General features: G+C 31.1%; 1 protein-coding gene across 2 annotated transcripts; it reads left to right on the top strand.

Annotated features, from left to right (window-relative positions):
* Nucleotides 1-583: 583 nt before the first annotated feature.
* Nucleotides 584-11,213, top strand: LOC18588524 (golgin Putative 1). 2 transcript variants are annotated; one of them, XM_007012990.3, is made up of 21 exons: nt 584-924; nt 2,322-2,402; nt 3,210-3,244; nt 3,344-3,970; nt 4,073-4,135; nt 4,736-4,813; nt 4,924-5,127; nt 5,793-5,849; nt 6,007-6,081; nt 6,166-6,237; nt 7,183-7,245; nt 7,351-7,449; nt 7,730-7,801; nt 7,934-8,002; nt 8,705-8,752; nt 8,839-8,934; nt 9,039-9,115; nt 10,074-10,119; nt 10,202-10,300; nt 10,400-10,444; nt 10,594-11,213. In XM_007012990.3, the coding sequence occupies exons 1-21, from the start codon at nt 897-899 to the stop codon at nt 10,663-10,665; spliced, it is 2,106 nt and encodes a 701-aa protein (XP_007013052.2). In that variant the 5' UTR covers nt 584-896; the 3' UTR covers nt 10,666-11,213. The 2 variants fall into 2 exon arrangements, with proteins under 2 accessions (XP_007013052.2, XP_007013051.2); XM_007012989.3 differs by having other exon boundaries at nt 585-924; nt 7,724-7,801.
* The last annotated feature ends 2,586 nt before the right edge of the window (nt 11,214-13,799 follow it).

Here is a 13,799-nt window from a genome sequence, read left to right as displayed (position 1 = left end):
AATAGAAAAACTAAATTCAGATTTTGACATTTGTTTATACTATTTGCTTATTATTTGTTCCCCTTAAAAATAACATAAAGATAGAAGGTAAAAAAAAATTCTATAATTAATTAAAAATGAAACAAATAATTAATTATAAAATCAATTATAATACAGTGACTTAATAAAACAGTAGAATTAATAATTTTATTATTTAAAAATTATATAATTTATTTGTAATTTGTTTGTACATCTAAGTGTGTTATTTATTTTTACTTTCGAAAACATAAATCATCAGGCAGTAAAAGTAACAAGAAAATGATTGTGAATGTGAAATGGTTAAAAAATAAAAAACAAAAATGCTTCGATAAACTTACTTGTAGATGATAAGAACCGGGAGTATGGCGGTGGAGCGGAGGATCAGTACTGGACGGTCCAGATGCGCGAAGTATCTTTAATATCATGCTCTTGATGCCACGTGATCATCATCAATTAATCATTTTATTTTAAAAATTATAATACAAAATCCAATTATCATTAATCAAGTTTACTTGCAATGTACTCCGTAACTAACCACTGTGTCTTCAACGACATTTTTATTTTTAATTTTGGAATAATAATAGGGTTCCTGTAACGGACAAACTGCAGAAACGGCATCTTTAGCACATCTTAAAATTAAAAAAAGGTTAATATTATAAAAAAGCTCAAATGCTATTCCGGAATTTCCAATAATATTTTCATTTTGATAAGAGACCATCGCGCTCTTGATCATAGCAGAGATCTAGCTCGTTACCATTTCATTATAGCTACGCTGAATTTCACTGACGCCGTCTGATAATCTCACTCGCCGGTGCATGGAAGCTCCGTGGATCCATCTCTAGGGCACGATTTTCTTCCAGATTCATAAGGCATAACCAATGGCTTCGTGGCTTAAAGCAGCCGAAGGTGTGGCTCTTCTCTTTCAATTTATTGCAACCTAAGTTTTTTTGTTTTTTATTTTTCGACCTTGAAGTTCTTAATTGAATTTTGAATGCCTGATCTAAAGCTTTGAATTATTAAATCATAATGGAGTAGGAATAAACGTGAGATTTGAATGGATTAGGTCGCTTAGTTTAATTTTTATTTGTCTGCTTTTGGAATTACTTGTAAATTGCTGGTGATTAGCTTGATATAATCTAAAAGGCAAGGAGATTTTAGTTCCCCCTTCCCCCCTTAAAATTATAAGATAGATTTTTTTTTTTTTTTTGCATTGGAGTTATCTGATATCGTATTTGACACAATTTGAAGTAAATACTGAACCCCAGTTAAGCTTACTTTAGAAATGTTATGAGGGACTATGGCATGTTTACTCCTTTGAGAAAATTTAGAATTACTAGTTGCCTGTCTGGAAGGGAATTTGCTTTTGTTAGATTTTGGAGTGTGCAATCTGGATCCTAGTTTTCTTAATTATTGGCTATTCTTGGTAATGCCAATGCCAGGAGTCTATTTGCAGTAAGCAACAGTTCAATTGATGTTGTTGGGTTGGTGTAAACAAACATTTGATGGCAAAATGATAGCTGGATGGAATTGACATTGTGGGATGGGTATTGTAATTCTTGTTGTTATTGGTTCTTTTTTGAGTGTTACTTGTGATGGAATTCTGAGTCCAAGTACTATCTGCAGTTTATTTGCTGGTCTATTATGGCCATTGTATAGTGTTGAGAAATTTAGATGAGAAATCTTGATTAGTTGTCTAGTATTAAGTAGTGCAATATCTAATAGATAGCTTTAATATTGTGAATGCTAGGACTCTGTATTAGGGGGTTGGTTTTGATGCTGTTCCAGTAGTTCTAAATCTGTTGTAGGGGAAGTTAGTTTTCATCCATGTTAGAGAATATCAATGTTACTTGGAAGTCCCAAAATTTTTCTTTTCATGGACAAATAAAAATTTCAAACTAAAACTATTGGTTTTTATTTGAATCTTGAGGCCTGCTTTAGGGAGTTTGTATCAGAAAGTCCCTGCATTTGTTGGTTGGCAACAGGTTCATAAATCTTCTTCATCTATTTTTTCTGTTGGATGTTGATTTTTCATACAAATTTTGCTGCAATGTTTTTGTTCCTTTTTTTATTTAAATATTCTGTATAAAAGGTCAATATAAAGGTATGCAAGGGGTAATATTGATGTGGTCTGAACATTTAGCACTTCTGCAAAAAGTCTCTAAAGACTTATCACATGCTCTTACTCTTTATTTTTCAATATTTTCCTATTCCTCCAGGCAATGCTTGCTATCCATCAGTAAAATTAGCATTCACATTTCCTTTTCTGTGATTTGATAATAATTGAAGGAAGTATTTTGGGCCAGATTTATTTGAAGTTGTAGATCGAAGAGCAAAGCTGGTTGTTAGTGAACTGTCAGAGGAGCAATCTGATTCTCAGTCACAAGGTGAGGATACTTCAAAATCTAGGGATTATTTTCATTCGTAAATCAATGTTAAAGACGTAGTTTGGTGTCTTTGTGCTTCAATTTCCTATTCATGGTTATATCAACAGAGAGTTAGTCTAATAGCGAGACTTAAGTTATAAAAGTCTGTTGGTTTATTATGAGATTATGCCTCAGTAGCAATTAGACTGGCCATCTCATATTGGGTCATTTGCTTAGTCAGATAAAATCAATATAAATAGATATTCTTTTTAGGACCATCCTTACGTGAACCTTAGGTTAGTAATTTTTACTAGTCATTTATTATCTATTGGCACCAATAAAAAAATTGCCTTGATTGCACCAATACAAAAATTGCCTTGAATATTAAACTTTGGCTGAACTTAATAACAATATGCAGGATTTTTGATGCGCTCCTTTTCCATTTCTGCTGGAAATTAAAGTGAAATTTTATTTGGAACTTGATGCATGGTTGAGAAGAAGAGAAATCTAACTTGAATTTTCTTCCCTGAAGAGGTGAAAATTGGATATGTCAAGCTTCATGGTAATCAGAATCTGGTAATTTGTTGAATAAAAATATAAAAAACCAAAAAATTATAACATCAGCTTGAATTCTGAGGTGAAAAATAAAATCTTATTGAAGTCTTTTATTCTTGTCTAAGAGGCTTATTGTAATAACACCGAGCTATCTTCTATTTTGCTCTTTGACTTGCAATATCTGCTTCTCTCTCTCTTTCTCACCCTATCTCAGTCTCATAGACACACATTTTTATCCCCCCCTTCTAATTGTAAAAGCTTCTAATGTGCTAGGTTCTTCAGCAAAAGAGACAAAGTCAAGGACAAAGGTATTACAAGCATACAACCTCAGATTAGTTTTAAGTATATTCATTTTAAGTAATATTTTATAAAAATAAATTTCATTTTATGATTTTACTTGTTTGCAGGCTCAAAAAAGACTTTCTGCAACTAAATCTCCGAAACCTAGTGATACTGTACGTGAACAAACAAGTTCAAAAGTATTACAATCAGGCATAACACCTGATAAAGATAAGGGTACTTTTTCTTCTGACAATGAGGGAAACCCTATTGCTAAGTCTTTGGTCCAGACAAGTAGTGAGCAGTACAGCAGCAGTGAGAAAGATACCGCTAGAATTCCTTCTGAACCATTGGAAACCAATGTGGTTATACGTGATGCTGATCAGGAAGAAATCTCTGCAATTGTTAGCAATGCAGAAGCTTCATTGTCAACTTCAAATGGCGAGCTTCTCAATGAGAATGCTTCTGATGTTCATGCAGAGCAACCTTCTTCACCTTTAGCTGCCAAAGAAATGGAGGTTGTTAGTGAAGATTATTTAGCCAATGGTGGCCAAAACATTGATTTTGAAAGTGCAGATGTTCCTATGAAGACTGACCAAGAGAGGTCACAACCTGTAGTTTCTGATTCTCCTGTTAACACTGAAGCTCAAGTAAAAGAAGATGATGTTAAAGTTGAAACTCCTGTGAATCAAATGAAGCCACAAGAGCAAAAAGCTGATACTCCTGCAATGAAAGTCCAGGACCAACTTGATGAGGTGACAAATATACACAAGCTGAAATTACAGTTGATTCCTTGAATCTTCTCCTGTGTCTTCCATCTAAATGCTTTATTCACTAGTCCTTTAGTTTTTTTCTAGGCTCAAGGACTGCTTAAAACCACAAATCCCACTGGTCAATCAAAAGAGGCAAGACTAGCTCGGGTAAGCTCTCTGAATTTATTGGTGTTTCTTTTTCAGAAGAATATTGAGACTAAATTGTATATGAAGAAGTGAGCATCATTCTTATGTACTGCTCTTAAAGAAGAAGAGTTCAGTAACCGACCATAAGGGATACATGAGTGGGATGGCATATAATGGAGTGTCCTCTATATAATTTTGTTATTAATCAGAACAAGCTGCACTCTTGCGTTGAAACTGTCAATATTTGTTTCTTTTTTTTGAAGTCTGTTAATGGGTTATGTAAGCATCTATTTTGCTGTTATTTATTTTTTATGCTTTTAGTGCATTTAGTACATAATTGATCTGAATCATAAATGTGTTCATCCAGCAATTAGGCAGAAACTTGAGAATAATTCTGTCAAATGCTTGGAAGAATAATCTTGTTCAAAAAAATTGTTTTCATAAAAAGAGTAAGTTTTAAATTGAATCAGCTGAACTTGCGAAAGATCGGGAGTGTTTTTATACCTCCTTCTAAGTAATCGCTCACAGATTAGACTTCTGCATTTTTTCCCCTTTCTTTCTCTTTGTTTCCTAAATTTGTATATTGGTATTTATACCAAATTGTTCTACACTGATTCCCAGGTTTGTGCTGGACTTTCATCCCGTCTTCAAGAATATAAATCTGAGAACGCACAGCTTGAGGAGCTTCTAATTGCTGAGGTAAATCATTCTTTCCCTTTTCTCCTTTTGGATCAATTTTCAAGTTATAGTTATGCTTGTCATGAATGCTGTTGAAGTACTATTTTAATACTAAATTGCTCCCTTGACAGAGAGAGCTGAGTAAATCTTATGAGGCTCGTATAAAACAACTACAGCAAGATTTATCTGTATCTAAGAGTGAAGTAACAAGGGTAGAGTCAAATATGCTTGAGGCTTTGGCGGCAAAGAACTCTGAGATTGAGGCACTTGCCAATTCACTGGATGCACTTAAGAAACAAGCTGCTTTATCAGAAGGAAATCTGGCATCAGTGCAGGTTTGACTCTAGAACTATATTCAGTTATTGTTGATTATCTAGCCCCTCTTTTCCCAAAATGCTATATCTTACATAAATGTGGTCTCTACTTAGTACTTCATCTAAAGTAATATTTTTAATTTCTAATTTGAAACTATGTTCTAGAAGACCTTATTACCAACTGAAATAATCACTGCAACAATTGTCAAGCATGCAATATACATTGTGGCTATAAATTGTTTGATTTGGTGGGTGGATTTATGTGGTTTATTTTAAAAGTGATAATTCCTATTACAACAGATTCTGTATATCTGACAATTAAGAGCTTTATAAGCTAAATAAAAAGATATAGATCCTGCCACTTCTGTTATTCATGCTTTTGTCATGATAGAATACTTAAAGAGCTTATTTTATGTCTGTTATAACAAAACTCAGCTCATTCGTGAGTTTACTATAAGCTTTTTAGGTTTTATCATGCATGTCTGCTCATTGCTGCAACAAACCTAAGCAAATTGTAATATGCATGTCTGCTTTTGTTTCACTCTTTTTAGTTACTATATACTCCTTTATTTTTACCTCTACATTTAGACATTTTCCCTCTCTTCTACGGATAATCAATATGCGTTCTTGACTTGCATCTTTTGATTATCTGATGTTTGTTAAAACTTTTGATTGCATACCATCAGGCAAATATGGAGTCTATTATGAGAAACAGGGAATTAACAGAGACAAGGATGATGCAGGTAAACTAATTGATCCTTTCTTTCTTTTACGATTTTAAATTAGATTGTTATCATATCCTTGCACATGCATGTGTATTTACTCAACACACACACATACAAACACATAAATTATTGTTTCATTATGACCTTGTTAAATTATTTCTATGCTTCTTCTTAGGCCCTACGTGAGGAGCTGGCTTCCGCAGAAAGGAGAGCAGAAGAAGAACGTGCAGCCCATAATGCTACTAAAATGGTCTATACTTGGAACATTTATTTTATTTATTAATTTGTTGTTGTTATCTTGCACTCTAATAATCTCTATTTTTTTATGGAAAAGGCTGCCATGGAAAGGGAAGTGGAATTGGAGCATCGAGCTGTTGAGGCATCCACAGCTCTTGCTAGGATCCAGGTAATGTAAGGATTCTTTGTTTCTGATTTCATGACAAAAATCAGCTCCTAAGTGGCATGCATAATATTCTTGTTTTGCTTGATAATTGAGTAATGAAGAATTGCATATTCAATACAATTTTGAGTTGAATATAATATAAGCCTTTTGAATTAACCTTTTGCTGATGCTTTTCTAAGTAGATATCAGTTGGTTCAGTTATTGCCTTGATATGGTGGAAATTTTGCATTAATATCTGTTTGGTGAAGTTATGTCAATTTTTTGGATGCTAAATATGATTATATAATAAAACTATCATTGGCTAACATATTACATTTTTATAATAATTTTTTTTTGTTTGGCACTTCTTTTTTTGACAACGGAAGCATGTGATTGGAATGGTATATTGGATGTTTGTGTTCTGAATTCTTGGGATTCTGGTGTTACAGTATGATGTGTAAGCCTGGTATACCTGCACAATCTTATTTACCACTACTCTTTATTTGAGAAAACATGGAATGCTGAAGTGGCAAAAAAAAGGCAATCCAAATGAATTTGGTTATCAGGATACAGTAATCTCAAAGGCACTTTGACTTCTCTTTTTCAGTTTCGTATTTACTAATCTAGTAGTTTTCTGCCAACTGTTGTACTGAAGCTATAAAAATTTATCACATATTGTTCGTAGTTGCTAAACTTGTTTCGAATTGCTCTAAATGATCAGTTTAGTGCCACTAGTTTCACCATTATGAAGCCATATCTTCCTTAGTTTGATTTACTTTTAGATTCAAAAATCAACTCTCTGTCCTGTAGTTTGTATGTTATCTACAGTTTGGGATTTCAAAATATCACTAAATTTTTTTGGCAAAGCTCGTATTTCTTCCTTGTTCAGCAAAGTAAGGTGTATGTTGTCATTTGACCGCTATGTATATTTCATCAAGCATTGTAAATTGCTGTTGTTTCTTTGTCCAGAGGGTTGCAGATGAGAGGACAACAAAAGCTGCAGAGCTTGAGCAGAAGGTGGCACTTCTCGAGGTATATAAACAAACTGATAACCATTCGTTTATGCGAAAGTTTGTCTTTTGACTGAGCTAGATATGAATTGTAAAGCCTCTTAAAACTAACCTGATATGGTATCAGGTTGAATGTGCAACTCTAAACCAAGAACTGCAAGATATGGAAGCTCGTGCACGTCGTGGACAGAAGAAGTCTCCAGACGAAGCAAATCAAATGATTCAGGTAAATGTGATGAGGTGGTAACTATTTGAAATCTATTTTGTAAATGACATTTTTGGACCATTTCCTTGCAGCCAGACTCTAGCAATAAAAGGCATCCTACTAATTTGATCTCAATCATGTAATCTACTGGATGTGGGTTTCTACATCATTAAGAACATTCTGAAGTTCAACTGTTTAAAAAGCATTTCTAGTTACAGGCATAATCTGTAGCCTTTAGCTGTAGCAGAAACTGTAGTAATTACGACATGCAAGGACTTAAAGAAGATGATATTAGATGCAGGCATGGCAGGAGGAAGTGGAGCGTGCACGCCAAGGTCAAAGAGATGCCGAGAGCAAGCTCTCTTCATTGGAGGCAAGTATCGAGTGTTTTTCTGTTCTTAATACAGTTGTAATTGTTCTTATCGTACAATTATAGAAGATTATTCTGATTACTTTTACTGGCTGATATGGATTTGTTTTCTGTGACCAATTTGTCTGGCTGCAGGTTGAAGTGCAGAAAATGAGGGTTGAAATGGCTGCCATGAAGAGGGATGCTGAGCATTATTCACGCCAGGTAACTGTTCAAATATGTTCATCTTTTTTTCTTTCTTTACTCAAACACATACATTCACACATCTTAATCAAAATGGGACTAATCAGAAATGAAGAGATTATAGCTTCATCGATAGTATTGTTGCCATATAAGCTGCCAGTGTTTATTACAGTGACTGCTGAACTTAGTAAAGCCTTAAATTTTATTGCTTGTCTGCTTTATCTAGCTGCATATCAGCTGTACATGGTCTTAATTCTCTTGTATGTTTGAGTTCAACCGACTTCTCAAAGTTGTCAGATCTTACTGTGCATGCCAGATCATTGCGGAACAATCTGTCCTTGCTGTGTTTGTAACTTGAATTTGTTTGGTCTTCTCTTAAAGTCGTCATGCACGTGAAGTTTATTTGAGTCCTTAGGACCAAGGTTCCGGAAAAATTTTAGTAGTAGAGAACATTTATAGCGTGACATATGCCTGAGGCTGTACTAAGACACCCCAGATAATTTTTTTAATCAAAATATGCAGACAACTAAGGAGAAAATTCCCTAAGTAGAAGCTGTATCGCAGAGTTGCTATTGTTGATATCTAATGTCTTAAATTTTCTTGCTCCTGTCTAAAATGAATGATGGAATTCAGTTCAGTTGTTTTGTTTATGCATCTATATACTGTATTTCTTCATGGTGCATTCTGTCCTATGTTTTGAATGATATTGTTGCCTTCTATCAGGAGCATATGGAGCTAGAGAAACGCTACCGTGAACTAACTGACCTATTGGTAATACAAACTAAGTTTTATTTTTTACTTATTCTTGCAACATCTATTTGTTTGTGCTGACTTCTTGTGTGTACACCATTATGCAGTACTACAAGCAAACACAGTTAGAAACTATGGCTAGTGAAAAAGCTGCGGCTGAGTTCCAGTTGGAGAAGGAAATAAAGCGTCTTCAAGAAGCACAGGTTTATTGATTTCTGTGCTGCAAGACTTATCAACTATTTGTTGTTATAAATAATGGTATTAAATATCCTTGTTTTGCCTGTGATGCTACCATTATACTCAACAGGTTGAGGTAGAAAGAAGTAGGGTTCCTCGTCGGGCATCATCTTCCTGGGAAGAAGACACTGAAATCAAAGCACTAGAGTATGTTAAAGCTTTTTTTTTTATTATTATTAGATTAGAAACCTTGAACCCTTTCTGTGCAAGTTTCAGCATTTTATTAAGCATATTGAGATATGTACATTTTATTAGCTAGAAAGAATATACGTTACCTTCTCCTTTTTGAGATTTGATTTTCCTCTTCAGAAACATGTGATTTGTTAAATTCTATTGTATTTGATTGAATATGAATCTATTATAATTTAAATGTTCTGCAGGACCATTAACTGTTGTAAGTGTGCAGTTGTTGTGGGTCAATTAGATTACCTGATACGATTATTTACATGCATCTCTCCTTCGGATAAAAGAATGAAATAATTTAGCGGATGTTAGCAGCTTGTCTGTAAAATACAGCAATTAATTGCTGTGGTTTGCAACCTGAAATATTTACATTCCCATAGTATTTTATATTTTGTAAGGAAAGCATCATGGGTTGCAACCTTGAGCGCAATGAGAGAAAGGTGCAATATAATGTAGCTGTTATGATCAGTTAGATCATCTGAATTCTCATCCTTTCGTATGAAGGGAGAAAAAGGAAAAGAAGAAGAAAAAGAAGAAAAGAAAAGAAATTCTTTGTGAGTCTGTAGTGGGCTGAATCATCCACTTTTTAACTATAGGAGTTCATTTTTTGTTAACACCTTGGTCATTGTCCTCGCATTGCTTCTTGGGTTGTAATGCCTTCAAATTACAACAGCACTCTTCATGCAATATTCAGGTGTTGACATTTGTGATTGAATTATTCTTTTTGGCTTTCCTTCAACCTATCCTTTCTTCCTATTACTTTTATGAAGTAAATAAATGTGAAGCAAGAATGAATACATTTTCTTTAGCTGCACTTACTATATTCGGCAGGCCCTCTGCAGGAATATTTTGCCTCTTCTTAATTTACTTGTGTGTTAGCTTTCGATCTTTTCAAATTTCCTTATCAAGTTAATAATTGTAGGCCTCTTCCCTTGCATCACCGTCACATGGCCACTGCAAGCATACAGGTCTTCCCACTCTTATATCCCAAAACCACCTTACCATCCCATATGTTTTTTCTGACTCTTGTGTTTCAACTGCCTTGTGCAGTTACAGAAGGCGGCAAAATTACTGGATTCAGGGGCTGTCAGGGCCACAAGATTTCTTTGGCGATATCCAACAGCTAGAATAATTTTGCTATTCTATCTTGTAAGATTAGTTTCACCTCATCATTGTAGAAATGTCTTAACAGAAGGATAATGTGAAAGAATATAAATTCTACAATAACCGTGCGGGACAAATATGCAGGTCTTTGTACATCTCTTCTTGATGTACTTGTTGCATCATCTTCAGGTAAGGTTATCTGACCATTTGCGCAATTACCTTATGAATAGTTAATTGTAGGAATCCACTAGCAAAAAGGCAAAATTACTATTTGTGTGAAAATTTTTATTTCCAACTCTAGACCAATCATTAATCATTGTGTTAATTGTGGTGTGTAGGAACAAGCGGATAATTTAGCTGCTAGGGAAGTTGCAGAATCTATGGGTCTTGCCAACCCTAACTTACCATAAATTGGGCAAATGCCCAATGTCAGAAGTTAGCGCCGACAGAGAGTTATCCAAATGTGTGATTTAATATCTGCAAGGTTGTATATTCAATTTTCTTTTGCAGGTATATATATGGAATGAACCAAGAAGACACAAAAGATTATAAAACCATAGAAGATGCTTACTCTTCACTCACTGCCATTCTGGATGTGCAAATATTCCAGGAAAATGTTGGAACTTGGTATCAAATACTGCAGATGGGAACTAGTAGCAAAACTATACTTTGTTTCAGTTATGAAATTCAGATGCATCAAGCGGCTGCTAACTGTGGATATACTACCATTTTTACATTAAAATTGGAAATCCCTTTTTGAAACGGAAATGAGAAAGCACCATGTAGTAGATCCAAAGTCATTCTCATGCGAATGAAATATTCTTTTTAATTTTTTATATACGGGTGATTGCAAGACCTAGCGTTTACTTCTGACGTGTTTTCAACGTTGTAAAGTGAACGTTCTGGAAGACATATATATGGTGATAATTAATGTGGTTAATTTTTTTTCTTATTTTTACATTAATATCGGACACCTTCAGGCTTCCAACTCTCTCTATTGGTAATTGTTACTTTAATACTTTTGGGTGCACCGAAACTCTGAAAGAAGAAAAGTGCATCATTATAAGTCGAATCTTGACGTTTGTTGAAAGCCTCTTTTCCTTCTCTTAGTGCCTAAGTTATGGTCTGATCGTTGTTTAATAATGTAAAAAGAAAGGGATGGTACTTTATTCAATTTGTCATATTAAATTATATAATAATTATTTTATTTTATTTTTACTTAATTTTATTTTCATATAATAATTATTTTATTTTATTTTATTTTTGATTATTTTATCAACCAAACGTACTCTTAGTGCCTAAGTTATGGTCTGACCGTTGTTTAATAATGTAAAAAGAAAGGGGTGATACTATATGTTAAAGTGTAGTGTGGGGGAGAAAATGTTATTCTCAATTAAAATATTGTATAAAATTTTATATCTATTTTATGAAAAAAAGATTAGTATCGCTTTAAATTGTGAATTTAGTTAATTACTTTAGAAAGTAATAGCATGCTTGGTCGGAGGTCTATTCTTAAGGAACATATGTTCCTTTGTTTGGTTCCTGTTTCAAGGAATAACCATTCATCTAAAATGATTATTCTTCAAAATAAGTTAAAATTAAGAAATAACTAATACCAACACCTCATATGATATTAGTTATTCCTTAGTTAAGGAATAATTTCAAAAAATTATAAAGATTAAAATGTCATTCATAACTTTAAAAAATTACTTATTATATATTATAAAAAAATATTTAAAATTTTAAAATTATTAATATTTGAATCATAATAACATTTAAATCATAAATAAAATATTACTATTTAAAAATATTAATGAGTAAATTATATATAAAATATTAATATTTAAATTATCAATTATTAATATTATTATAAAAAAGAAAAAAAGTTTAATTTTTAATTATATAATATAAAAAATAACATTTTAATTTTAAAAATTAATTAATATTATTTATATTTTAATCATAATAAACAAAATATTAATACTTTTAAATGTTAATGATTAAATTATAAATAAAATATTAATATTTAAATGATTAATTGTTAATATTATTATGAAAAGAAAAAAGTTTAAATTTAAAATAATATATTACAAAAATATATTTTAAAATTAAAAATTGATTCAAATTATTAATATTTTAATAAAAATATTATTTAAATTATAAATAAAATATTAATATTTAAATGATCAATTATTAATATTTTAAATTAATGATAAATTATTAATATTTAAAAAATAAAATAAAATAAAAATAAATAATCATTAATTCATTACAACATGTAAATTATAAATTAAATATTAATATTTTAAAATATATAATTATTAAATTATAATTAAAACATTCGTATTTAAATTATAGTATATAAACATTTTAAATAAATTATAAAAATAATATTTTAAACATAAAATAAAAATAAATAATCATAATAACATTTTAAATTACAAATAAAGTATTAATGATTAAAATATAAATAAATATTAATATTTTAATGATTAATTTTTTATATTTTAAATAAATTATAAATTATTAATATTTAAAAATAACGTAAAATAAAAAATTATATATATAATAAAAAATATTTTTATCTTTTTGTACTCTATTAATTTTTTATTTTAAAATTATTTTTAACAACCAAACGTCGTAATAGACTACAAAAACTATTCCTAACCTATTTTATTAATTGTATCAAATTAAGTAACAATTATTTTATTTTATTTTATTTTATTTTTATATAATAATTATTTTATTCTATTTTTATTTATTTCGTTACTAAAATATAACTTAAAAAGTAAAAACTTGTTTAAATATAAAAAAATAATAATAATGGTGTTTTAATTAAAAAATCAAATATAAAAAATTACTTTTTTTAATAATAATAAGGTGATGTTGTCTTCGTATAATTTGACGTTTGAGTAGATTTTATTTTTATTTATTTCGCTAACAAAATGCAACTTAAAAAGTAAAAACTTGTTTAAATATAAAAATAAATAATAGTAATGGTGTTTTTATTAAAAAATCAAATGTAAAAAATTACTTTTTTTATAATAATTAAGTGATGTTGTCTTCGTATAATTTAAACGTTTGAGTAAATTTTATATTTAATCATATATAATATTTTTAATGATAAGTATTACATTTTATTAATAGTAATACTTGTAGTATTTTTTTTCATTTTTAATATTATTAAAAATGAAAATTTAGAAAAAAACTTTTATGAGAAATTAAACAAGGTTTGTAATTAGATTTTTACTTTATATTAGATTAGATAATGTACAAAGCGGTGGCCTGTCTAATCTGTAATTTAATTTGTTTGCTACTTCCTGGCGAAGGCAGATCCAGAAAATCTTGACGTCAGTCATCAAAGTGGCCATGATTTGGACTAAAGCCTTACTTTTCTTTTCTAGAGAGAGCCCAAAGTGTTTTTAAGGAAATACTGCCAAGGGACTTTGCTTTTTCTCTCTTTTTTTTTTGGTTCTGAAGCCTTTCTGTTCTTCTCTAGTAAAAGGCCATGTGGAAAGTAATCTCGTAGGGCAAAGGGCTCAGC

The sequence above is a fragment of the Theobroma cacao genome, chromosome 9, assembly GCF_053813885.1.
Source record: "Theobroma cacao isolate CCN51 chromosome 9, ASM5381388v1, whole genome shotgun sequence".
NCBI classification, from domain to species: domain Eukaryota; kingdom Viridiplantae; phylum Streptophyta; class Magnoliopsida; order Malvales; family Malvaceae; genus Theobroma; species Theobroma cacao.
Note: the sequence above shows the minus strand (reverse complement) of the source record. Positions and strands in the feature narration are given on the sequence as shown.